The sequence below is a fragment of the Hemicordylus capensis genome, chromosome 3 (assembly GCF_027244095.1).
Source record: "Hemicordylus capensis ecotype Gifberg chromosome 3, rHemCap1.1.pri, whole genome shotgun sequence".
Taxonomy (NCBI): domain Eukaryota; kingdom Metazoa; phylum Chordata; class Lepidosauria; order Squamata; family Cordylidae; genus Hemicordylus; species Hemicordylus capensis.
In genome coordinates this window covers 185,740,763-185,767,346 of record NC_069659.1, presented here as the reverse complement: position 1 = coordinate 185,767,346, position 26,584 = coordinate 185,740,763, and the positions used below count along the sequence as shown (strand labels likewise).

At 42.5% G+C, this 26,584-nt stretch overlaps 2 protein-coding genes across 5 annotated transcripts in view; one reads left to right on the top strand and one right to left on the bottom strand.

Annotated features, from left to right (window-relative positions):
• The window catches only part of VWA8 (von Willebrand factor A domain containing 8), a 221,619-nt gene extending 203,513 nt beyond the window's left edge, over nucleotides 1-18,106 (top strand). For all 4 annotated transcript variants that reach the window (XM_053308215.1, XM_053308212.1, XM_053308211.1 and 1 more), the window contains 4 exons: nucleotides 472-630; nucleotides 4,712-4,810; nucleotides 8,229-8,467; nucleotides 11,420-18,106. In XM_053308215.1, the coding sequence (XP_053164190.1) occupies nucleotides 472-630; nucleotides 4,712-4,810; nucleotides 8,229-8,467; nucleotides 11,420-11,528 (606 nt within the window). In that variant the 3' untranslated portion in view covers nucleotides 11,529-18,106. The remainder of the gene's footprint in view (nucleotides 1-471; nucleotides 631-4,711; nucleotides 4,811-8,228; nucleotides 8,468-11,419) is intronic.
• A 3,224-nt stretch (nucleotides 18,107-21,330) lies between these two features.
• Nucleotides 21,331-26,584, bottom strand: part of RGCC (regulator of cell cycle) — a 41,429-nt gene continuing 36,175 nt past the window's right edge. Inside the window, exons 4-5 of the mRNA XM_053312166.1 lie at nucleotides 26,300-26,362; nucleotides 21,331-25,917 (exon numbers count right to left, since the gene is read on the bottom strand). Coding sequence (XP_053168141.1) covers nucleotides 25,910-25,917; nucleotides 26,300-26,362 — 71 coding nt within the window. The 3' untranslated portion in view covers nucleotides 21,331-25,909. The remainder of the gene's footprint in view (nucleotides 25,918-26,299; nucleotides 26,363-26,584) is intronic.

The window sequence follows — 26,584 nt, the reverse complement described above, 5'->3', positions numbered from 1 at the left end:
CCTGCCACCACTTGAGTTCAGGCTTCAGGGAGGCCTCTCTGGAAGCCCCGCCGAACAGCTGAAAGGCAGAGACTGAAGGGGCTGCAGCAGTTTGCAGGCTTCTTCACTCCCCTGGCCAGAGCAGGAGGGTGAGAAGGAGAGGGCCAGAAGGCAAGGCAAGGGGGACTGGCTAAGTGTGGGCCTAGAGACATTTGTCTCCTGTGGGCCTAGAGAAATTTGTCTCCCCTTGCCCAATGGAACTTACGCCCCTCAACAATGTAAAACTGCGGCATGTATCATTTTTTAAAAATGGAACTTTTGGGAAAATTTTGAATACAAATTCTCAAGATGTCAACCACCTTGTATTAGAACACTTTCTAAATCTATATTTTTGCCTTGTGCTTTATCAGAGTGCATGAATAAAGTACATGGCCTTTTCCTGAAGTGTAGCTTTCTCATTCATGAACCTGACTTGCTGCCTCTTCCTTTTAGCTTGGGAGCCCTCAGCAGAAGCCCAAACGTCTCCGCCTGGTAGTGGATGTTTCTGGCAGTATGTATCGCTTCAACGGGGTTGATGGACGGTTGGAGCGTTCCATGGAAGCTGTCTGCATGGTTATGGAAGCTTTTGAGAATTATGAGCAGAAATTAAAGGTGATTTTTAAATTGACCAGAGTTTAGTAACTATGCATAAACAACTGTATAGAAGTATAAGAATACTTTAACTGAAAAGAAGCAGTATATTTCTACACCTACATCTCCTTCTTCCCTAAAAATAACCAGAAACCTAAAAATAAAACACCACCAGCGGTTGAAGCATTGTAGACTATACAAATAGACTGTATTTTGCCTTAAACTTTAGTTCCTAAACAGGTCTGTGTGAAATTGCAAAAGTGGTAAGGCCACTGAATGATAGCTTAATATGCATAATAGACCAGAGCATGCTACAGATTCCCTTTGCTCTCTTTTCATCCTCATTCGTTTTTCCCAGCCTGGTTGGATCTCTTTGCCATTATGTGTCAAAATGTTCTTTTCCTACTGTGCTCACATATCTATATCTTTAACCATTGCTCTCTCTACATGCTCCTTATCTTCTAACACTTCATGCATTGGAAAATGTACTCTAGTCTACAAATAAATGTGTTCATCTTAACATGCCACAAAAGGGACATTCTGCTGCTGTTGTAAGAGAGGTCAAATTTCAACTCCCCTCTCTTGGAACATAGGAACATAGGAAGCTGTCATATACTGAGTCGCACCATTAGTCCATCTAGCTCAGTATTATCTACCCAGACTGCCAGCAGCTTCTCCAAGGTTGCAGGCAGGAGTCTCTTTCAGTCCTATTTTGGAGATCCCAGGGAAGGAACTTGGAACCTTCTGTTCTTCCCAGAGTGGCTCCATCCCCTAAGGGGAATATCTTAACAGTGATCACATGTAGTCTCCCATTCATATGTTCATATGCAACCAGGTGGGACCCTGCTTACCTATGGGGACAAGTCATGCTTGCTACCAAAAGACCTGCTCTCTTCTCCTCTCTTGTATGGGGGAAAAATCATTGTCCATGTCAAATGCTGTATTTTATATCATTCTTCTAGTAGGACTAGATGCCCAAAAATCTAGCTAATAATGCATTCTGCCTTTTAACTATTATGCAAAGATTTTAAATAAATGCAAAACCCACACAAATAATTTATCAAAAACATCTTACCACATTGTTGTTAAATAAGTAATTAATTTTAAAAAGAGCCCATTGCATGTGTTTGTGGGGTGGTAAAGAAGTTGTAACATTTTGTGAAGGACAACAGATAATTCTCTTTGCTTCCTCATTGTCTTGGAAAGCTGCTTCTATCATCTACTTAAAGCTCAATTTTTGCTGGAGTTGAGGCAGAGATCTTCTGGAAAACAGCTGGAGACTTTTTCTGCTCCAGTCAAGCCCAGCCAAACTCACCTGCATATTAGAAATTAGTTGCCTGTTTGCATCTTCACATCCAAATGCAGCAGGAATACAATTGCCATCAAGAATACATATTCATAAGAACATAAGAACAGCCCTGCTGGGTCAGGCGCAAGGCCCATCTAGTCCAGCATCTTGTTTCACACAGTGGCCCACCAGTTGCCGCTGGAAGCCACAGGCAGGAGTTGAGGGCATGCCCTCTTTCCTGCTGTTACTCCCCCGCAACTGGTATTCAGAGGCATCCTGCCTTTGAGGCTGGAGGTGGCCTTGAGCCCTCCAACTAGTAGCCAATGATAGACCTCTCCTCCATGAATTTATCCAAAACCCTCTTAAAGCCATCCAGGTTGTTGGCTATCACCACATCTTGTGGCATAGAATACCACAAGTGGCTTATTTATTTTTTATTTTATTTTTTTTATTTATTTTTACATTTTTATACCACCTTTCGTTAAAAGAAAACCCCAAGGCGGTTTACAAAAATTAAAAACATACAGTAAAAAACAGTAAAAACATCAAGCTAAAAACAGGCATAAAAACAAGACAACAGATAAAAACACACAAGAACAGCAGTAAAAGACAATTATGTAAAAGCCTGGGTAAAAAGCCAAGTCTTTAAAAGCTTTCTAAAAGCTGTGATGGAGTCTGAGGAACGAATGGCCACCGGGAGAGCATTCCAGAGTCTAGGGGCAGCAACAGAGAAGGCCCTGTCCCGAGTGCACGACAGCCAGGCCTCCCTCATTGTCGGCACCCGGAGCAGGGCCCCCCCAGATGTCCTAGTCAAGCGGGCAGCAACCCTTGGGAGCAGGCGGTCCCTCAAATACCCCGGGCCCAAACCGTTTAGGGCTTTAAAGGTCAAAACCAGCACCTTGAATTGGACCCGGAAACAAACCGGCAGCCAGTGCAGCTCTTTCAAAATGGGGGTGATATGTTCCCAACGGGCAGCTCCGGATAGAACCCTCGCTGCCGCGTTTTGCACTAGCTGTAGTTTCCGGATATTCTTCAAGGGCAGCCCCACGTAGAGCGCGTTACAGTAATCCAGCCGCGACGTGACTAAGGCGTGGGTAACCGTGGCCAGATCTGCCTTCTCGAGAAAGGGACGCAACTGGCGCACCAGCCGAAGCCATGCAAAGGCACTCCTGGCCACCGCCTCCACCTGAGCCTCCAAAAGCAGAGCCGGGTCCAGTAGTACCCCCAAGCTGCGTACTTGCTCCTTCAAGGGGAGTGCAACCCCATCCAGAACCGGTAAAATCTCCTCATCCCGATTGGCTCTCCTACTGACCAACAGTACCTCCGTCTTATCCGGATTCAATTTCAGTTTGTTAGCCCACATCCAACCCATCACGGCCTCCAGCCCCCGATTCAGGACATCCACCACCTCCCTAGGATCAGATGACAAGGAGAGATAGAGCTGAGTGTCATCCGCATATTGCTGACAACTCAGTCCAAATCCCCGGATGAAAAAGTACATGTTGTGTGAAAAAGTACTTCCGTGTACTGGTCCTAAATTTCCTGGCAATCAATTTCATGGGATGACCCTTGGTTCTAGTGTTATGGGAGAGGGAGAAGAATTTCTCTCTATCCACTTTCTCCACACCATGCATGATTTTATAGACCTCTATCATGTCTCCCCGCAGTCATCTTTTTTCTAAACTAAAAAGCCCCAGGTGTTGTAGCCTTGCCTCATAAGAAAAATGCTCTAGGCTCCTGATCATCTTGGTTGCCCTCTTCTGCACCTTTTCCTGTCCAACAATGTCCTTTTTTAGATGTGGTGACCAGAATTGTATGTAGTACTCCAGGTGTGGCCACACCATAGTTTTGTATAAGGGCATTATAATATTAGCCGTTTTATTTTTAATCGCCTTCCTGATGATCCCTAGCATGTAATTGGCCTTTTCCACAGCTGCTGCACATTGAGTTGACACTTTCAACGAGCTGTCCAGCACAACCCCAAAATCCCTTTCTTGGTCAGTCACCAACAGCTCAGATCACATCAGCGTATACTTGAAGTTGGGTTTTTTTGTCCCAAGGTGCATCACTTTATACTTGCCAATGTTGAACCGCATTTGCCACTTTGTCGCCCACTCACCCAGTTTGGAGAGATCCTTTTGGAGCTCCTCACAATCTGTTTTGGATTACACTACCCAAAAGAGTTTGATATCATCTGCAAATTTGGCCACCTCACTGCTTACCCCTACTTCTAGATCATTTATGAATAAATTAAAAAGCACCAGTCCCAGTACAGATCCCTGGGGGACCCCACTTCTTACTTCCCTCCATTGTGAAAACTCTCCATTTATACCTACCCTCTGTTTCCTGTCTTTCAACCAGTTAGCAATCCTCACATGTACTTGTCCCCTTATCCCATGACCGCTAAGTTTCCTCAGGAGTTTTTGATGAGGAGCTTTGTCAAAAACATTTTGGAAGTCCAGGTATACTATTTCAAGTGGATCACCTTGATCCACACTCTCAGAGCTGACACTCTCAAAGAACTCCAAAAGGTTTGTGAGGCAAGATTTACCTTTGTGGAAGCCAGGCTGGTTCACTCCCAGCAGGGCCTGTTCTTCTAAGTGCTTTACAGTTTTATCCTTGAGGATGCTTTCCATCAATTCATTCAAGGAAGAAAGAGGAAGCATCCAGCCAGTGAAGCATGCACTCCGTGGGCTAGTGAGGTGTTAGACATTACTACACAAGCCATGATCTTGCTCCTGCCATTATAATGAACGCTTGCCCATGATGACTCTGGTTAAATAGATTTGTCTGGGGTTTTTTTTCCCCATGCAGTACGACATCACTGGACATTCAGGAGACGGTTTCAACATTGCCTTGGTCAATAGTGATAATGTTCCGAAGAATAATAAACAAAGATTAGAGATTTTGAAGGTAAACTTTATTGATTGTCTAACAATACATTTCTACGGTGGCTTATATCTATGAGAGAGAGGCCAAATTAAAAGTGTAGACTGTGTGAGAAAACAGACATGCTTTAAAAAAAACAGCTCTGGTACTTTAAATAATGTACCAGTATAAAAACAACCATGTTTTTATGGTTGGCCTTCTGTAATTTAGGAATTTCCCCCCCAGTACAGTTATTCAATTAACACAATCTCCCTAGCTTTGCTATGTTGTCACCATCGAAAATATCACTGATATACTTGAGACGGAGAGTGTGTGTGAGAGGAGAAGAATCCTAACGATTCTGTTAAGTGAGCTCTAGTCTACAAAAGCTTATACCACAATCAATCTGTTAGTCCTTAAGGTACCAAAAGAGACCTCTTGCAACAGACAAGCACACTACCTCTATGAAATTTCTCCTGTATTGTTGTTAGGCATATCATACATCTTAATACTGAAATAGACGTTCTCCAGAAGCATTTGTTATCATAGGGATGGCATCTCCCCCTGGAACAGTAGGCAGTGTCCTTTCTCAAGAACCTTCTCCAGGGGTAGAGGTAGGGATTGCCCCACACTGCCAGGGTAGCCCTGCCTAGAGAACAGGTTGGTCCCCTTCCCTGGGCTTGCACTGAGCTCTGTAGTTTGCTTCTCCTTCCCTGCCCCCCTCCCTTCACTAGCTGTATCCACCTGGCATGTTCAGTTACTGTAGGGCCAGGAAAGGGCGAAACCACTTCTCAGTCATATTCAGCGTTGATGACTGCACAAGTGGTGGGCCACACTTTCATCTCAGTGCAGCCGCTTCTGAGAACAGCATGGCCAGGCCCCCAACAAATGTTGACGCAGAGGAGGTGAGCTGGACAAGTGATGGCAGCAAGCAGGATCAGCTTGCAGAGGCAAGGCATGGCTACTGGAGAATGCTGTTAATATAACTTGGAGAGCTTTGGTGTACCCATGGGTCTGTGTATGTACCACCCACCTTCTTAGTCCACTCCTTCCATCTCATGAAGTAGGTAGGCTCTTGGCTAGCAAAGTTCATGCCACAATTATTAACTTATTCATGCTTCCACTGATCCAATGATAGAGGCAATTTATTGATTCTACTTATCATGTATCCCATCCTTCATCTAAAATGCATGGGGCTTATCCCATGTTCTCACAAAAGCAGCCTTTGTGAGTTAGGTTAGATAGTGACCAATATCTGCGAGATAATCAGCTTCATGGCTGAGTAGATATTTGTACTGGGTCTAAATTCATTACTTTGACCATATGTTACAAAGGCTGAACGAGTATGACATGGGTTCTCTGAACGAGTCTGTTGCTCGTTAATGGTGTGAACATAGGCTAAGGAGGTGTGAGAAAGTACCATAAGTGATGACCTAAATATAGTTCTGGTCATGAACTGAAAAATGAACTAAAAATAGTTCTAAAAATAGTTTGTTTGTTTTAAAAAAGTAAATACAATCAAAATATAGTAGTGACCCCATTCAGTTGTCATTTGCACTCTCCTTGCAATACAAAGAACTGTCTCATCATTCTGTTCATGTTGAATTACAAAAACTGAAGACTGACAATGTGTTGAAGTGTAAAACCTTTTTAAAAGGAGCAAGGAGTTTAAGGCTGAAATCCACAGCCTTGTTGTTCTTAATCCTAAAGAAGTCCCCTGAAACCAGGAGTTTCTCAGGAAACATGGTTAAGATCTGTCTGTAAGTATACTTTGACGATATTATGATTTCAAAAGCAGCAAAATCGGAATACCTGCAGGATTTAACTTGTCAGGTGAATAATATACCATAGTATATTCCAAGTATAATATTGAAATATGCCAATGAAATAATAGAATACAAATTTAATTTAATTTGTATGAGTAAGGTTCAGACAAAGTTGATTACTTTTGCATTACTTAAATGCTCTTCTTCAATTGACAGTTTCAGGATAACGTAGTAATGTTAAAATGAGAGAGAGAGAGAGAGAGAGAGAGAGAGAGAGAGAGAGAGAGAGAGAGATGTTAAATAGTTAAATAGTTCTGTGTTACTATGAAATGGAGAAGGCATGTAAATATCCATTTGCCTGGTTGCCTGTGACTGGCTAGTAAGTAGTTATGTGGTGGAAGTGAGGTCCCTTCTGTACCTCCAGGCAATGCAAGAAGAGTCCATGCTATGACTTCTTTCCATGCCCCATCTAACCCAGTTTCCAGAGGCTGGTGCTGGGGTGAAAAGGGGACCTGCTTCTGTGGGCAATTTGTGGATGGGCCAGAGTTTCTCATGTTACTTCAAAGGCATAGTAGTGCTGCAGTGACTCCTAGGCCATTGAGGTAATGTGAGTATTAGGCCAACGAACTGACTCCAGACGGCAGGGAAAGATTATGACATGCTGAGACCCTAAGCGATGTCAAGCCTAAAAGGCCTCAATGCCTTACAAAATGGGTTGGGAGTCCCAGCCCAGTGCTTCACGTGCCTCCATCCCTCACCATGCCGCTCACTGTTACAGCAGTGTTGATTTGAAGATGCTAATGCTACCTGTAACTGTGATGGAGGGTGTTTGTCTAAATCAGGCCCTGGTCGAATAAAATTTCAGTGTAACTGAGTTACTTCTGCGTAGATTTATAAATTCAAACCATAATTGTTTAGCCATGTGAATACAGCCTTTTCAGAATCATCATGTCTGTTTTAGAGTAATTTTTTCCTTTCTCCTCTATTTTTCATCCAATTATGTAAAACTTGAAATTTAATCATGGTTGGTATTCAGAGGCCCCTCATAATGTGAGGCTGTAAGCTGTAACTTGCTTAACTTGTGCCTAAATCCAGCACAGACACAAACAGGAAGCTTTTCAAACATGGGTTTTCTCTCTTGTCTGTTTTAGACTATGAATGACTGTCTGCTATAGGTATGGTACACAGATAAGCAGTCTACTTAAAAAAACGATGAGCTAGTATCTTAAGTGGGCTTGTTTGCATGACTGCTTTAGAGGAATTGCCATGTTGGCATACTCATAGCAGGGAGTTGAAAATCATGGTGCCATCATCAGTGGAGGATATTAGCATTCCTCAAGTCTTCAAGTGTATCTTAGCCATTTGTGAGTCTGAAAGCTCCACATTTTCTCTTCTCCACAGACGTGTACGAACACACAAAACCAGGCAATCAAATGACAATTTTTAATGCGCACTCTCTCTGCCTTTTTCGGTAAACAAAAGCAAAATCTGAGAATTGGTTTTTATTTTATGGTCATGACACCCGAATGAGATGGAAATTAACAGTGTGACTCAATTTTTAACACAAACTTGCTGCTCTTAGGAAATTATTAATGTGTTAGAAGCTTTTCAGCATTGATGGTGTTGGAGAATATTTGCTCCTTTGTATATGTCAATTAAATGAACCTTGTTTTAGTCGGCTTTCTTCTGCTCTCCAGACAATGCATGCCCATGCTCAATTCTGCATGAGTGGAGATCATACTCTGGAAGGCACAGAGCATGCCATCCAAGAGATTGCAAAAGAAGAGGCAGATGAATACTTTGTTATAGTCCTGAGTGATGCCAACCTTGAGCGGTACGGTATCCCTCCAGAAAGATTTGCTCAAGCCTTGACCATCAATCCCCAAGTGAATGCTTTTACCATATTCATAGGATCATTGGGAGATCAAGCTGGCAGGTAAGGAAATAAATTCATTATGCAAGAAAGCAGAGCTACTGCTTGGGATGAGCTGGGACCTGGGCAGCGGGCGGGGTGGGTGTGTGTTCACATGTGCATGCATATAATATAGAGAACACTTTTTCAAAGATGTAACATCAAACCTGTTTCCTCCAGGTTCTGCATTATGACCAAGGTCTCTGCTGCATGTTGAGCAGGCCTCCACAAATCCACAAAAAGTGCCTTTGCCCTCTAGCAAGGCAGTATGTCCAACATCACGGTGTATGCCACAACATTTCACTGCGAGCTGCAGAGAACTTAAGAGAAGATGCTTTTGATGAGCTCTGGAGCAGGCAGAAGCTTCTACATGCTCCCAAGCTCAGTGTGACATGAGATTTCTATCACCCATACAAAAGCAGGGGGAGGTTTCTTTCTGTCATACTGTACTTTGAAGCAGGCACATTGAAACACAGCATGACAGATGATCACTGCCCCTGCTCTTCTCTCTGTTGCGCTGAGTTTCAGATCAGGCAGAAACAGCACAAGCGACTCATGTCATTTCTACTTGATTCAAACCCCAGTGAGATAGGGTATTTAAGAGAATGTCTTATTCACTATGAGCCCCATCACCCACTGAGATCATCTGGATAGGTTTGTCTGCAGTTGCCACCAGCTCATGTCTGGTGGTGGCTACACAGGGATGGACCTTCTCTGTTGCCCGCCCCCGCCCCCCAAGACTCTGGAATGCGCTCCCAACAAGAGCCTCCCTATCTGACAACTTTTGGAAAATCTCTAAAGACACATTTATTCACCCAAGCTTTTTAATTAGACTTGTGGTTTTAAATTGTTTTAAGGTTTTAATTCCTGTTTTCATTTGTTTTAGTTTGCTATAAACTGCCCAGAGACAGAAGTTTGGGGCGGTGTACAATTAATTCATTAATTAGAGTGGCCCCCTGGATGTGAGAAGGGAGGGTTTGTCGCAAGCTCAGATAATGACTGGTTACTTAGCTAAGCCAAAATTTGTGGACTCCCGGTGCTGTGTTTAATTCTGCCGTAGTTTCCATACAAAAGTCTGTTAATGTTCTATACCTTGGAAGATCTACTGCAGAGGCAACATCAGGGGGTCAGCCAGGTTGGGCCCTGGCTCAAGGGCACATGCCAAATGGAAGTATTGCCCATCCAGTTCCTGAAGCCCCGGAGCATCTGCTCAGCCTCTGCACTGAGACCTGGCTTACTGGACAGTGGTAGACAGTAGCAGCAGCAGCAGCAGACATTCCACTCCGTAGTAGCACCATTTAAAATTCTCCATAACCTGCCTCCATGACATAGAGGTCATTATATCAAACATTTTAAATAGAGTATGCATGAGAGAAGCATCTGATGCTGCCGCCGCCCACCATCATCTGTCAAGGCAGGACTCAGTGGGAAGACTTCCTGCCTGTAGGTGGGCAGCAGCAGATGTTCCTTCTTCAACAGCCCTGCCCACAGCTAGAATAGTATAACTGAGGGAGGAATGATACTCCCACCATTGGCGAAGGAGCCAGCCAGTGGGCCGTGTTCCTCCCGCCATGACGCCCACCCCCCGGCACACCCCTGCGACTGATGTCAGATGCAGGGGGTGCGGCTTCACTTGCAAATGGGGCCGTGATCCCCGTTTGAGAGCATATACCGTCCAGCACCACGTTCACAGCATGGCCGGGAGCTGCTCTCCCTGCGAACGCAGCACTGGCCGGTATTTGCTCTCAAACGGGGAACGCGGCCCCATTTGCAAGCAAAGCCACACACCCCACGTCTGACATCAGATGCACAGGGTGTGGCTAGGGTGCCAGGCGCAGCCCCTGATTGGCGGCGGCCCGGGTTCTTAGAACCCGTTCACTCAAAGGTGGCTCCGCAGCTGCCCCTGGATATGCCTCCCTCTTTAGCCTTCCTAGGCATCCAGGCACCATCAGAAAGGGAAGCTGAGGCCCAGATATGTTGAAGATGGAATGTTTGTTCCCACTGTTGCCCCTCACTGCCTGTTATGCCTCATTCACTGCCTGGTTAGCTTTCCCAGGCAGCTGGACACCATGAGAGGACAGTGTGCAGGCCTAGTGGAGGGGCAGGGCAGGAGCCCAGTGCACCATCATGGGACGCAGCAGAGGGCTTTGCCCCAGGGCCCCCTGACACCAACCCTGACCTACACCTACACTAAAGAACTGCAAATTCAGCCTCCACTATTCAAATCAATACAAATGAGCCCCTGGTGGCGCAGTGGTAAAACTGCCGCCCTGTAACCAGAAGGTTACAAGTTCGATCCTGACCAGGGGCTCAAGGTTGACTCAGCCTTCCATCCTTCCGAGGTCAGTAAAATGAGTACCCAGAATGTTGGGGGCAATATGCTAAAATCATTGTAAACCGCTTAGAGAGCTCCGGCTATAGAGCGGTATATAAATGTAAGTGCTATTGCTAAATGATATGCATTAAATCAGTCACTATGCTCTGATTCCATTACACAAAACTCAACAGCACAACAAAATTAAATTGCACAAAACTCAACCCCTGAATTCTGATAAGTGCTGGATGTTCCATATATTAGGAGCCATTCATACATTTGCAGCAAAATAGCCCACTGCAGTCCCAGTGCACAGATGTCGTAGCCTTCCGAGTGTCCTGGTTTCTGAACTCAGTCCAATTGGTAGCCTTTTCAGTGACTGGCACTCATACACTCACTTGCCAAAAATGGCAGTAATATAAATGGAGGCAATTCCATAGACAGAAACCTTACTGCACTACCGCAGAAAGACATGTGGGATGGAAGAACATTTTCACTACTTGCTCCCACTGAAGGGTTTCTGAACTTTTTCAGCTCACACTTACAGTACAGACATTCAAAAGTAAAAACTTCCTTCCTTTCACAAGAGGCTTTAAAGACTCTCTAGTTTTATTGTGAGGGGCATAATTTGCAATGGTAATTTGCTCTTGCCTGATCCCTAGGTTGCAAAGGACGCTGCCAGCAGGCCGGTCTTTTATTGCCATGGATACAAAGGAAATTCCACAGATTTTACAACAGATCTTCACCTCCACAATGCTGTCAAGTGCCTAGGAAGTATCTGTTCTTAATAAATAACTGGACAATTAAAAATGGAAAACAACTCTGAAGACCTGGATGATGACCTCATGCCAAGAACTGCAGCTCCGACCACTGTAATGATTCTTTATATTGAAGTAAACTTAAACTCGAATGAACATATCCCCAGATTGTTGCTACTCTTGACTACAGAGCTTGGTTTTTTAAAAAAACCCACAGTCAGTTGTCTGATTACTTAAATGTTTTCTGTCAATCGTTTCATTATGCAGAATATGGAAAGAGCAAAATGAAAGATATTTGCCATTTTTAGGAATAATTATTTTTAGGAGCTGGTAACTCAATAGATTTGTGTCCATTTCTCTTGTTACTTGTTTGTTTTTTAAAAAAACAAACAAACCAAGGACTCCTTAAGTTGTGCACAGTACATCATTTTATACACAAACCTAACTCAGAGCGAATGATTAGAAACTGCAACTGAACCTATTTTTAGGTCCTGGAATGACCGCTTTAAAAGCATAATAGCAGCCGGTGTTGTTTTTTTCACAGCTGAAATATCTGAACTTGAATATCTTCATTTGTATTAATGTACACATCAGACTTAACGAAACAGCCTTCCTTTCTGTTTGCCACATGCAGTAGAAATACAGCTTATTTCACCATTAACTTACCTAAAATAAAAATGCCTTATCTGTCCACCCATTTATATAACACCCTTCCTCCTCAGGTAGGGTTGCCATATGCAAGCTTCCCAGATCCAGGTAGCCTAATTTGCATATTATGCCAATTATGCCGCAACTAATTTGCATTTTTTTATTTGACAGATTTGTATACTTTCCCCTCCTTCTCTGCCCTCCAATGTGATCGGATCCAGAGTAAAATCCAGGCAATCCAGGCAGCGCATTTGAAATCCGTGTAAATCCAGGTGGAATTTAGCAGCCAGGTGGAGGAGCCAAAATCTGGAGGCTACCTTAAATTCCGGGGGACATGGCAACCCTATCCTCAGGAGTTCAGGGTGGTATATGTGGGGTTATCCCGTTTTATTTATACCACAGCCCTGTGAAGTGAAAGAGAATGAGAGAGTGAGTGAGTAACTTGCCCAGAGTTAGCCAGGAATCTTTGAAGCTGAGCAGGGCTTTGAACCCATGCCTTCCTGATGTAGCTCGAACCATTAAACCATACTGACTTAGAAGCATCCCCCCATCCCATCCAGAAATGCTGGGTGAGTCTCTCCATTCAGCACAGGGAACTAGGCCTGGTTCGGAATTTCTCCTCCATCATAATCACTTTTCATTGCCATGATTATCATTCTCTTTCCTTTTCTTGGTTGAAAATGAAGAGCAAATATATCTGTTTTTCTTGGTGCTTCTGGATATCAGCTGGGGGACACTCCATCACTAAGACCTCAATAGGTGAACTTGGAGGTACCCATACAGTGCCAGTGACCTCTTGAGATGCTTGATCTTTTGGCCTCACTGTAAAAAACAATTTTTTCTTCCCTCTGTACTCAGAGAATATACACCTACACACTGAGGTGACCACTTCATGCAATTCGGGTCACTCTAGTCCTAGTCCAACACTCTAACCACTTCACCACACTGGCTTCTGTGGTGCCACCATTTCTTGATTGGGGGCTACATATTTGCTTTGGGGCTAGATGGCTGCTTTAATAAAAGCCCTGCCATTTGCCACCACTTTTGGCAGATGAGCAAATATTTAGGTGACATCCATCCCAATGTAAAGTTCAAAGCTGTGGCCCTCAATATATTATAATTCCAGTGCTCAATGTTCTCAATGTTCTGGGATTCAAAGAGTAATTACCTTAGGACAAGAATGCTTAATCTTGGCCATCTAGCCAGGTTAAAATGCATAAAATTCAGGCCTGGTCCAAAATAGCTCATTTAAGGCAAGCCCATTCCAAATCAAGCCTGAGGGAACCTGACCTGTCATTGGACAAAATATACTGTGCTTGAAGACCTTTTCTGCTTAAATGTGTGAGGGCCACAAATATTAGTCTAATATAATGATTATAAGACTGTGGGGCAGGTCACCCTTCAGCAGGGGTGGATGGGTGCACACAGCTTCTGAAAGGCGGTGCTAAAATTTGAGAAAGGGATCCTGAAGCAGACAGAGCCTTCCTCCTACCTCTGGCCAAGACATAAACAAATACCCCAAATTAGAGTTGCCAACCCCCCAGAATTCCAGGTTTCACCGAGATTTTAAGCATCTCACCCAGATTTCTTAGCCCACCTGGATTTGCCCAGATTTCAGCTTTCCAAAAAAAAAAAAAGAGCTTTAAAAAAAGCTAAGCTCTAGCCCTTTTAGAAGTCACTATTCTGCTCAAAAATTATTTTCAAGCCAGTTGACATAATATGCAAATTACGCACCCAGATTTGGAAAGCCAGAATATGGCAACCATACCCCAAATGGAAGTACATCATTGATCTATGTTGATTTGGTGACATATGATCCTTCATCTGATCCCAACCTGACTTGGGAAGAATTGCTGCTCTTTTTCTGATAATTTCCCCCTGCGTATGGTTATTAGGAGAGATCAGAGATGCCCTATTTTTACATTCTCCTTACTCCTGCCTAAAGATGCATACACACAGAAATGGTCCAAAATGTCTGCATGCTTGCCTGAGGAACAGATGGTTAGTACGGGGGGTAGGGGAGGGTGGAAAGTAGAATAAATATAGAGGGGTGGCCCAAGCTTGAAAGGTTTGACAAACACTTGACAGCTAAAGAATGGGACTATCGCGTATTTTCTAGGATTTCAATCCTCTCCGCTTCAATATAATTGTTTATTATATTCCATACAAACCTACCCTGCCAGTAAGATCAATGTGAGAGAGACTGCTCTGTGTCCTCTTGCCATCTTTGGTATGGCGGATGAATATGCAAAGCAGGGCCCTCTCAGTCATGGCCCCTACACTGTGGGATGTCTTTCCCAGAAAGCCCCATGTAACCTTGTCACACCTTACATGTTGCTTGTCTGGCAGGTATATTGGGCTGGGTAAAAACAGCTGTCATTTTACTCCATTGAGAACTGATATTTATGCATCTTGTTTTTGCTGTGAGTTCCTTGTTCCCCCCCTCATTATTTAATTATTTTATTATTGTGTTTAAGGTGTGTTAGCTAGCTTGGAGGTCTTTGAAACAAAAGGTAAGAGAGAAATACTGTTAACACACCACGGTCCTGCCAACTGCACTCTTCTCTTAACTCTTGCTGAATCTGCATTTACACTGTGGATTCTATGCTCTGTTCAATATAGCTGCCCATCATGACACTTGGATAATTGATATAATTGTTTTCCTATCTGCGTCCTGCACGATCCTATCACTGTGCCATCTGTTGGCCTTTTAAAATCAAGTAAAGCCTACCAAAAAAACCACAGGGCTCAGTGGGCACCAGGAGTCGAAATCAACCTGATGGCACACTTTATCTGTAAAGCCTCATCCACAAGCTGGTGAAACTAAACTGATTACTAACCAGGTCCAACAGAGCGCCATGGTTGGGCCATGTCCTGCAGATTGCCTGAGCCAAGGCATGAGAACGAAGCATGCTGGGCTGTGCTTAAGGGGACAGTGCAGTTTATTTGCTGTGCCTGAATACAGCGATCTTGCCTGAAACTGAGACCACTGAAATAATTGGGAGCTGTCACTGAAATGAATGGTCCTCTGAGGTCCTCTGGTGTGCCTAGTTCAGCTGACTGGCAACCTCTTGAGGCCAGAGAAGTTCTTTGCCAAATGCAGTGATAGGCTTCCATTGCATGCAAGTTGTTTGTCCTTTATGCCCTCTCTTTCAGTTAAGTGAGTTATGCAGGGGGCACCATGCATTTATTTTTACAGCAGTTGCTTTTATAAACGGGAATTATTTTACTAACTCCTACTAGGTGCACAAATGTGCTGGAAAGATACCTATGGTAGCTGAATGGCTGAGATGTGGAGACTGCCATGCTAGAAGGCACAGGTTATCGCCCCAAGCATATGGTGTCCAGTTTCCAACCATTATGCTAGGGAGGCCTTCCCAGTGACAAATGCTGTTCACTGTCAGTGGGAATGACATAGAAGTGTGCCCTATGTTTTCTGTCGGAACAAGATGTGCTTCCTTTTAGTTCTGTATAAATCTTGGGAAACAAAATTCCACTGGATGAGAATATGTTTGTGTAAAGCCAAACCTCCCCACTCGAGAGAAGCTAGTGGTCTCTGTGGCGCCAACAGAGTAGTAGGGGAAAGGCTCTGTCCGTCTTTGGCAGCCAGGCAGCAATTCAAAGACAGCTTGTTAAAGAATGCCAGGATTCCGCAACTGCTAAATAATGTTTTGCTTGTGGCACTTTTGGCTGCTTTGGGTCTGTAGCGGACTGAAACTGCAAAGGGTCTGTGGCAGAGACAAGACACCTTTGTGTCAAAAGGCATCTGGCAAAGCCCTAGTACAGGGGGAAGAACTGAAAATTTAGTTACGAAAATGAAGCAACTAAACCTCAGTCTTTAGATTGTTACACAATTGTTCTAGCTAACAAAAGTAACCGAGCAATCCTGTGCATGTTTACTCAGAAGCAAAGCTCACTCTGTTCAGTGGAGCTTACTCCTTACATAAGTGTGCACTGGATTGCAGAATTTATTGGGGAATTTATTTTGGAAGTCAGCTTTCCCAGAGGGGCTCTCACTCAGGGCCTGTCTACAAATGCAGAGAAATCACAATGGCGCAGTCCTCCAGGGACTATACTCCTACAGCATTCTCCCCATGTAGAAAAGCTCCTCACACACACACAGGATCAATAGGTTAGCCAGGGACTGGGAGCACGCAGACCACAAAGAAAAGACATCCTGAGAACTGGGACTCTTTCATATACTAGAGTCGGGAGAAATCTTTTTACAGTGTAGAAGATTAATTGTAATTTTACTAGTTTACTAGTAATAAATCTATGTACCCACTTGTGTATATTGAAGATTAAATAGCAAAAAACAAATACCATAATTTTGGGTAGAAACACCATGGCGGGTATGTTTTTAAAAGTTGTTTTCCGCCACTGAAGTGGCATTTATTTAAGAATTGGGGGGGGGGCAGCCAGAAAAGTGCTTCCGACCATGCAGTGTTTATGTGAGATTTCTGGGTGGGATTTCTGGCGGTGTTTTTGGGGGGGGAAATGGCGCCCAAACGGCATAAGAGTTACACTGCTAGTTTCAAGCTGGCAATTGTGCTAAGAGCTAAACAGATTGGAAACAGAGCTGCAGCCCATGAAAAAGTGGAGGAACGCTGCATTCGTAGGTGGTGGAAATCAGAAAAGGATGACCTGGCAAGTATGCCGAAATCAAAACATGCAAGGAGAAGTGGTGTTGAAGCCTGGCCTGATCTGGAGAATAACCTTGATGAGTGGATTAAAGAGCAGAGAGAAAATGGAATGCCAGTCTCTACTGTGAAAAAACACCTACAAGCAAAATTAATGGCACAACAAACTTTAAAGGTAGTCCGTGTTGGTGGTATAGATTTATGAGGCGAAAGAATTTATCTGTGCGCACTAAAACCATGGGACAGCAGCTTCTGAATGACTGACGGGAGGGAATCAACATTTTAAAAGTTTGTTGCAAACGCTATTGAGCAGGGGAAATTTCTGCAATTACAAATATTAAATACGGATGAAGTTACACTGATGTTTGACTGTCCCCTGAATAGGACTGTGAATGAAAAAGGAGGAAAAAACAGTTTCAATAGTGACAACTGGAAATGAGAAGACATCTTTCACGTGCATATTAGCCTGCTCCACAAATGGCAACAAACTAAAACCAATGCTGATTTTTAAACGGAAATCTATCCCAAAAGGTGATTTCCCTTCAGATGTTGTTATTCGTGCTAATGAGAAAGGGTGGATGTGCAAAGATAATGTTTGAATGGCTTGATGAAATTTGGCAGAAAAGAAAAGGAGCTTTTCTCCACACACATGGCATTTTAATAATGGACTCGATGTGTGCACACTTACTGGGTTCAGTTTAAAATGAATGCAAAAAGGTATCAGCTACACTAGCTGTGATTCCTGATGGTTTGACCAAAATCTTGCAGCCCTTAGATTTATCCATGAACAAAGCATTTAAATGTGAAATGCAAAAGCGTTGGGAAAACTGGATGAGGAAAGGCCTTCATACATTCACAAAGGGTGGGGAAATGTGCAAAGGACCTACGGTGAGGTCGCAAAATGGGTTTCAGAAGCATGGAAAGCTATTAAATTTCTAGTTTCACAGAAGCTGGAATTATACAATCTGAAAATGCTGAAAGCGATACAACTGACATTTCACAAGAGGATGAGAATGACGAGGATGAAGACTAACCTGAAAAATGAGATGAGACCTTGTTAAACCTCTTTATTTTGGAAAGCAATAATTTGGACTTTGAAGGTTTCCTTTGATGTGCAATTTAAAGTTTATAATTTTTGGAATGTGATGTGCAAAAAAAAAGCAACCAATGTTTCCTTTGAAGTGCAATTTAAAGTTTATAATGTGATGTGCTTATAAGTAAATAAAAGGAGGTTTCCTATGAAGTGTAATGGGAAATTACTTCTGCAATGTGATGTGTTATAATAAAATAAAAATGTTCAGCATTTATGTCTTAATTTCCTTTCATTGCATTCAATTCCTTTCATTGCGTTAAGACTGACGAGGATATGCGTTACCAGTGATTTACGTTGCAAAGCTTAGCTGTAATAAAATTTTAAGCGTTCAGTACAACTAAAAAATAAAGCATGATGTCCCCCTCTAACTGTGGCATTTATGCCAATGCGATGTTTCTGCTGGCTTTCTGAAATTGTTCAGCCTTTCCCCCTGCTTATTGCAGCGTTTACACTGATGTGGCGTTTCTACCCAAAATTAAGGTAACTTAAAAATCCAAAACCTTCCAAATATTTTGATAACATTTGGTGATTTTCTTATTTATAGCACTGTTCATTTGCTTTTATTTTTTCTTTTAAGTAAAGGGATTTGTGCCTTTGGCATGCATAGCTAGTATATCATGGTTTTATAGCAGCTTTTTTCATTGTGTGAGTTGGCATAGGTGCTCCTGAAAAATCCTTTCCTAAATGGTGCCCCTGTTTGAGATTTTCATTGTCTCTGTTTAGACATTGTCTCGATATTTAAACAATTTAACCATCTGCATGTTATACACAGACGAGTCTAGGTCATTCTGAATGAACATTTTGGGGTACTTCTGATCATATGAACAAACAGGTATTTCACACATTTCTTCTGAACTGTAAAGCCTGATTAGGCAAGCCAATCAGTCAGCCCTTTTCAATTGTAATAAATTAATTTTTGGCTTCTTTTGCAATACAAAACCAATAGCAAGATATCAAAGTAAAGGTTAATTGAACTGCACCTGTTAAGCAAGAGAAATCTGTGATTGGATCTCCCAAGCATGTTTTTTTTAAATTGTTCTACTTTACAGAAGCTACAAATAGGAGCAGAAGTACTGGAGGAAAGGATGTTTAAGCCTGCCCCCCCCCCCCATTTCCCTAATCTAAATGCTCTCCAAATTGTTTTAATCTCACAAGAGGGGGCAGGAAAGCAGTATGGCATGAGGTTAACTATCCCAAATGATAAGTACAAAACAAAAAAGTGACATCACCACTGGCGATAGACAAATAGTGCTTGTGAGTCAGAAAATGTGAAGTAGCCCTGAGGAGCCAGTGAGATGACTCTTTTGTGTTCTGGACACTTGTATAACCTGGCACTACGAAGATACCACATTCCACATCAACATAGCAAGTAGGTTATTCCTCTAAGCAAGACTCTGAACATTACCCTACAAAACAACAGTTTTATTTATATTTCTGAAGTATTTATTTAAATCTATAATAGAAATGAAACAAATACCAATGCCCTCTGATCTGTTTCTATCTGCCTCACACGGTGTGCATTGGCACTAGTTCTTTACTCCTGGAATGCCAATTCAAATTACCCTTGATGTGCTCACTGCCCAGGATGGATGGGTGCAGTTCTGCTGCAGGCTGCTGCTCAAATTACTTATATCTGCATACCTTTCCTTTCAGGAAAGATGATGCAGAGATTAAAAGGTTAGCTGTTGAGAGATGTTCAGCAGGGACAGCATATTAATTCAGGGGTATCAGTGTTGAAATGTGAAAACTAATTCCTGTTTGTATCCAGTTTAAAAATGATGTCCAAATGGAGCCTGACTGGAAATGGAGTAGCTGTTTGGCTGGGACAGCTGGTCCCTGTGGCAATACATCATACAATTCAATGTAGTTGCTCTTAGGCGATCCAAGAGTAATTATGAGTACAACCCATAATTGGGTGAGCCAGATTTTTATTTTTTAATTTTTTATTTTTAGTTAAAAGATTAAAAATTAAAAGATTCCAAAGGAAATTAGCCTCCTTTTCGGGGGTGGTGGTGGTGGTGGATAATGTGAAATAATGTGAATGGGACTGCACCTATGGCACCTGAGTTTAACATATGTGGTTGTGCATGTGATGGAGAGAAGTGCATAGATTATGGTGCCATGTTTGAAACAGGACTGAGCAGGAATGGAACACCAACTCTGGTCACACTTCTGTAAATTCTGTAGAGAGCAAGCGTGGTGTAGTGGTTAGAGTGCTGGACTAGGACTGGGGAGACCTGAGTTCAAATCCCCATTCAGCCATGATACTTGCTGGGTGACTCTGGGCCAGTCACTTTTCTCTCAGCCTGACCTACTTCACAGGGTTGTTGTGAGGAGAAACTTAAGTATGTAGTACACCACTCTAGGCTCCTTGGAGAAAGAGTGGGATATAAATGTAAAAAATAATTTCCCACCACTTTTTTCTTATGAAATATTGGATCGCAAAAAAGCAGTCTGTGGAGAAGGGTTAGGATTTTTTTTAAAATTATTTTTAAGCATTAGGAAAAATCTTAAGAGAAAATAGCATTTCTACTTCTGCTCCCTAGAAGATATGCAGAAGACACACCTATTTTTAGGATTCCTGCTTAAATTTGGCTCTCGGTTATTTCTTGTTTCTGCTTTTTCTATGATGTCAACAACGTTAGCCAGTTGCACTTTTCTGGCCTCTTCCCAGCTTAGCAACATTGGCAAGCACTGAAATGCTCTTTAAATAGCCCATCTGCTACATCCAGAGTCACATATAACAAGAACATGTTTTCCCAATCCTGACATTTTAAAGAATAAATAAGGCTCTTTGTAGCAGGAGAGCAGCACTATCTAGAGAGCTTTATTTTCTGTTCTCCCTCCGAGGCTGAGCAATAACAAAAGGAAATGGAAAAAATTGCTTCCAATGTTAATAATTCCCTACTACTGTTTCTTTCAATTTAATATCCCCCTGTGTCTTACTGGGAGTTATTACCACCATAAAGAGATTTATGCTTTGGGAAGGGAGAGGTGGGGCTTGGAAGAACGGTTCTAAGAATCTTAGAACTCCTAGAATCTAAGAATCAGTTCTAAGAATCTAAGCTTTTTGTAAGGCTTCAGGAGGAAAAGATTTGTTAACTCTGTTCCTATTTTGGTGGGTAAGTGTAGAAATGTGACTTCTCAAGTGGTACAACTAAGGAAGACTATTTCATTTGGTTCTTCAAAATGTGTTGCTCTAAAGCTAACCCTCTGCAGTTTTATCTAAGTGTTCAGAAGAATCCCATGGTACAGCCCTCCTTCGTAATACAGGAGAGGGATTGATAATGAAACTCTCCCTCACATCAAAAGCTTTCTCCACATGGATACTAACACATCAGAGAAATGGCTAGGCTAGAATTCTTCTGGTCAACATGCTAGTTTTCTCTGTGGAGTTTCTTTGTGGATAATAAATTTTAGGCCTCAGACCATAATAGGCTTTCTTTAGAATATTACCTTTAATGAGAGTATTCTAGAATAAACACATAGTAGAATGTTAAGTAAGATGAAAAACTGACGTCATACTCTGAAATCACACTGTATGACATTTTAGAGCCTTTTGCTTTCATATATAAGCTTACAAACTTACAGCTGTACACTACAAGGCATATGCAGTGTACAGGCAATGCATACGCAGTGTATATGCAGAAATCCTACATCTGCTTTCCAAAAAAGCCCCATCGCTGATAGAAATAATCTTTGACAGGAATGAGAATTCACATCTTAACTTGTGGCAGCCTCTACTCAAATTGTAGTGCAAATCACTCAATCAGTCAGTGCAAATACAATTCATATCAATCGGAATGACACAAGATATTTCTGTTGGATTGTCCCCAGATTCATTATTGAACACTAGAGTAGTGCTGTGTTGCAGAAAGGGCTGGACATCTGCATATGAGGCTGAAAGGTTCTGGTGGTCAAAGCCAAATGAGACCCATGTTTAAACACTGATCTGCCTCAGTCACACAGAAAGCAGGACAGCTGGGGTTCAGTTTAGTAGCAAATAAGTAGCCCTTGAGGATACAGCACTCCACACCCTTACAACTCCCCTCTCCAAGCATTTTTCTCCCAGCAAAGGACACTTCTGCTGTCAGAGTCCCAATGGGGAAGAAAAGTGCCAGGACGTGGGGGTTTGGAAGAGAAATGGGAGAGATTTCAGGAGGGTATGCTACTGTTGGTAGGAGAGGGTTCTATGCTTCTCACCCATATAACAGTTTTGATTTTAAAATCAGTCCCCATTTCTTTTTTTCTATACAATTGGCAGAGATATGTGTTTATATACTAGTTTGGTCCTAAGCATGCACTCTTATCATAGCTTCCTTAGGCAAAATAAACCAATATTGAGCTAGCTAAGGACCTCTACATGCATAAGCAGGCTTGTGTTCACAAACGCTTGTGGGATTACTGCTGGATAGGGGCCAATGGCTGACATTCAGCACAGCCCTTAGGCAGCAGAAAGAGGGCTGTGAAACCACAAGAAGCCTTCAACTTCTTTGCATTATGCAGCAGACCAGATATGGAGGAAGCAATTTTTGTGTCTCTTCTCTCCAAAGCCCTATACATTGTATATGTCCCTGAGGGTCACACAGCCCTCAAGCACATATTTATACAGGTGTACAGGGCTTTTGGAGAGAGGAGGTGAAATCAGTCCCCCTTCTCCCTCTCCCCACCTGTTTCACTGAGCAAATAATCTTCACGTAGGGACGCTAAGGGATTCTTGCGGATCTGCATCCCCGCTCCCATCACTGGAAGGCTGTAGTAGGCGTCAGCCAATGTCTCTTTGGCAGACATGCAAAGAAAGAATCTCTGCCTTCAAGGTTTATTGAGGCTTTCCTCTTCCTGTACAAGCGTCCCCAGCAAATATAGTCTCTCTCCCTTTCACTGGCATGAAAGGCTGCATTAATTAAAATGGAGAGCTAAAAACATGAGTAGAAAGGGGCTCTTTTCTTTTTTCAAATGAAGCTGCATGAATGTGTGAGATCTGACTTCACAAATCCCTTGCAAATAAAGCTCCTTTTTGTGTAGCTTCATGGAGTAATATCCTACAGAAATAGACTAGGGAGACAAGCCAGCTGACTTTGCCAGGAGAAATACAATCTCCTCCTTCCTCTTGCAGTGTGGCTCAAGAGAAAAGGGTATCCATGTACTGCCACTCCATGCAAAGATGTATGTTCTGCCCCACCCCACATAAGTGACTGCAAGACCAGTTTCAGGAGGTGGTGGGCCTGGCCTACCTTATGAACCTCCCCCTACAGAGCTGCTCTTGAGAACTCTCCCTGCCATTGAGCTCTTGCTGAGGAGGACTGCATGTGGGTGGGGTGCAGCAACTGGGAAGCCCTTATACAGGAGATACCACTGGCAAGAACTAAACTCTTCAGGCAAGGGCTACAGACTATTACATGCAGCAGAGGAGACACATGCAGCGCTGCAGATCAGTTTCCATGAACAGGAGATGCTCAACCAGGAAATCCCGGCTTGTGGAAGCTGATGGGTAATGGCCTATAAGCTCTGTTCTGTTTCCTTGTGGAAACAGGCCATTTGCTTGAGCAGCTACATGCTGATGAAAGAAGTATCTTAAGGAGCTCTTAGGCACCACTTTTAAATGTAGCATCACTCATCCCTCTCCTTAACTAACAACATCTGTGCATCTAGTAGCAGCCCCTGCAATGGCAATGAATTCAGAACATAATACAGCAAAGTTTAATTTCATGCTTAAGAATAGTTTTGTTATCCCCAACTAGAGAACATTACAAACGTAGACAATCCTTTTTTAAACTATGAAATGTCATTTGAGTTATTAGCCCACCTACAATGCTGATCTATATGGAGAGCAGAGCACTGCCTGCACTGCTGCATATATGTAAACTGGCCCTGCTATTGCAGAACAGGGCAGTTCCAGTCCAACGTAAAAGTTGCATTGACAGAGTTGTGTGGCGGGACACTCACTGGAAATAATGGGTGTCATGTCATGCAGAACTGCATTTGTGCAACTCTAATTTGGAATGGAACTGCCCCATTCCACAACCGTGCGGACAGAGATGACTTATGTGCAGCAATGCTGGTTGTGCTCTATTGCTCTTGTATTACTGCCCTGTATGTAGGCCACTGTTTTGGTGAAGTTACTTATTCTGCTCCATGGTGAGAGCAGGATCAACTAATAAGTGTTTCCTACTTACCTTAGATAAGCTGCAAACTCTTGAAAATATCTCCCAGCTTTCACTGGACTGCAAAATACAGTTTGTATCTTTTGCTGCTGTTGGCAGCATGTACAATTAAGACTGTCAGTTAGCAGCAAGTAGTTATAGCTGCTATGAGACTGAAAATACACACATTTGAATTTAGACTGAATATTTTTTAAAAAAATTTCCAGGATAATACTTTCATAGGCATCTTGATCTTTGTGATATCAACTGATTTTTAAAGCATCTTTATTTCTCTGCAGAAACAACTGATAAGAAGCTGACTAATGCAGTTATTTTAATCACAGCTTTATTCTAGGGAAAGGATGTACAGGAGGACCTCAATATTTGCGGGGGTCCCATTCTGCAATTATACTGTGGATATGTAAACTGCAGATATTGAGGCATTGAGTCAGTGGGGAATTGGGGGTTAGGTTCCTGGTCTCCAGGAAAATTAGAAAAAAATGCCGATTTTCAGCCAAATTTTTTGGGGGACACACACGGGGGGGAGCTCATTACCATGCTTTGCTGCTCTCCCCACGTCACACTGTGTGCCTGGAATGCCCAGTTTTTAAAACTGGAGCCATTTTGTGGCTCTGAGAAACAAAATGGCTGGAAATGACCCCTTCAGTCATTTCCAGCCACTTACGACCCGCGGATACACAAGGTTGACGTGCTGCCCCCCCATATGCCGAGGTCAGGTGTCTTTCTCCCAAATATGGATATTTATTTATTTATTTATTTATTTATTTATTTATTTATTTATTTATTCAATAGATAAATAAATTTATTCGCCCTTCCAAAAATGGCTCAGGGTGGTCTACAGAGAGAAATAATAAATAAGATGGATCCCTGTCCCCAAAGGGCTCACAATCTAAATGATAATGAATCCACGGATAATGAAGTCCTCCTGTATTTTTACAGAAATATCTTCCTTTCCCTTAAAGATTGCAATCTCTGAGTAAAACTGCAATTGAGTCAAGACAAGCTGACAATATGTTTTGCCTCCTTAGACTGTGAACATCTGGATAAAACTTATAAAACATTTGGAGAAGGAAATCATTATTCAGAAACCCAATTCATTCTTGTAAAGCTTCCTTGTTTGCAGCAGCCAGATTACTTTATATACCAATTTTTCTCGCATTGTGGTTCCAGAGGTTAGCTAAATGTTCTAATTGTTTTGACACTTAGTGGAAGCTCAGTTGCTACAGCTAGGACATTGTCAACACTTCTGTCACATTGCATCAGTACACCTTTCATCATTCTAAGTGGGCACTCTGGGAGCAGAGGCAGAATTATGCAATCCTGCTATTGTTTTAATTGGTGCAAGTTGGAATATATTTGCAAATTTGGTAAGTTTGAACTTTGAAGGGTAGAGGTAAAAGCACAGAGGATGGTGACCTGGAAGCACCTAATGCAGGTCTGGTCCTAGCCAGTCCATGGATGGAGACTAACCAAGTTAATTGCTGTGAGCTTCTGAAATGGAGGTAAATAGTTGACATCCCTTTAATACCTTTTAAAAATTCCAGTTCAGATTTTATTTGTATATAAAAATATATTGTAACTGAAAAGCATTAAAGTTAACTATATAAAAATTACAAAAATCTTTTCACAAAAGCACTTTTAAATTAATCTTAAGCTATACTTTATGAAAAATGTTATTTGAATCTGTAGAAAAAGAGACAACAGTTGTGGCAGTGTAAAAGGAGATGGCTGCGGACGTTGGAGATGAGAGCATCCACCTCGTCTCTGCCACGTCAGACAAAAGATCAAGTGGATATCAGCCAAGGTTCAACGTTTTGAAGGAAGCTATCCTGCTAAAGCAGTTAGTGTTTCACATGCCTATAAGAATAACAGACAGGGTACATATTAAAAGGTTATGCTGTTGTGTACTCAAATGCCACTTCTGAGCTCAGCTTTCTTAAACCCTACAACCATCAATAGGGAATGATAGGGAAGAATGCCAAAGTACTTACGATAAAACACTGTAAGATAACCTCACATGAGGTCTCCCTCAATCATGAGTGTTCTCAAGTTATACCAGTAAGGAAAAACCACTTGGCCCTAATGGTGAATTCCATATAGTTACATGCAGTTTCACCATAAATAGGAACATGCATGTCCCTTGTATGCACAGCCAAGATCCAACTGATGAGGTCTGTAGTAATCCTTTCCCAGACTCCTGCACTAAATTTGAATCCGGTTGCCCATCAGTTCTACTTACTTGCCAAAGTCCTATCAAGATCAGCAATAAAGTCTTCTAGTTCTTTCGTGTCTCCAAGCTTTGCTGGAAAAACAATCACAAGATTGATTATTTGTACAAAAGCAATACTGATTTCATGGGATGTGTCCAAAATATAAAAAGAACTATTAAAAGTTACAAACACTGGCTGACATCCTGACTAATGAAGCGCGTGCATTAGTAGGGGTACAGCAGGAGCCCCTTGCACAATCCTCCCAGTCCTCTTGCGCTCCCTGCTGCTGCACAAGAGTGTTAATATTTCTGAGC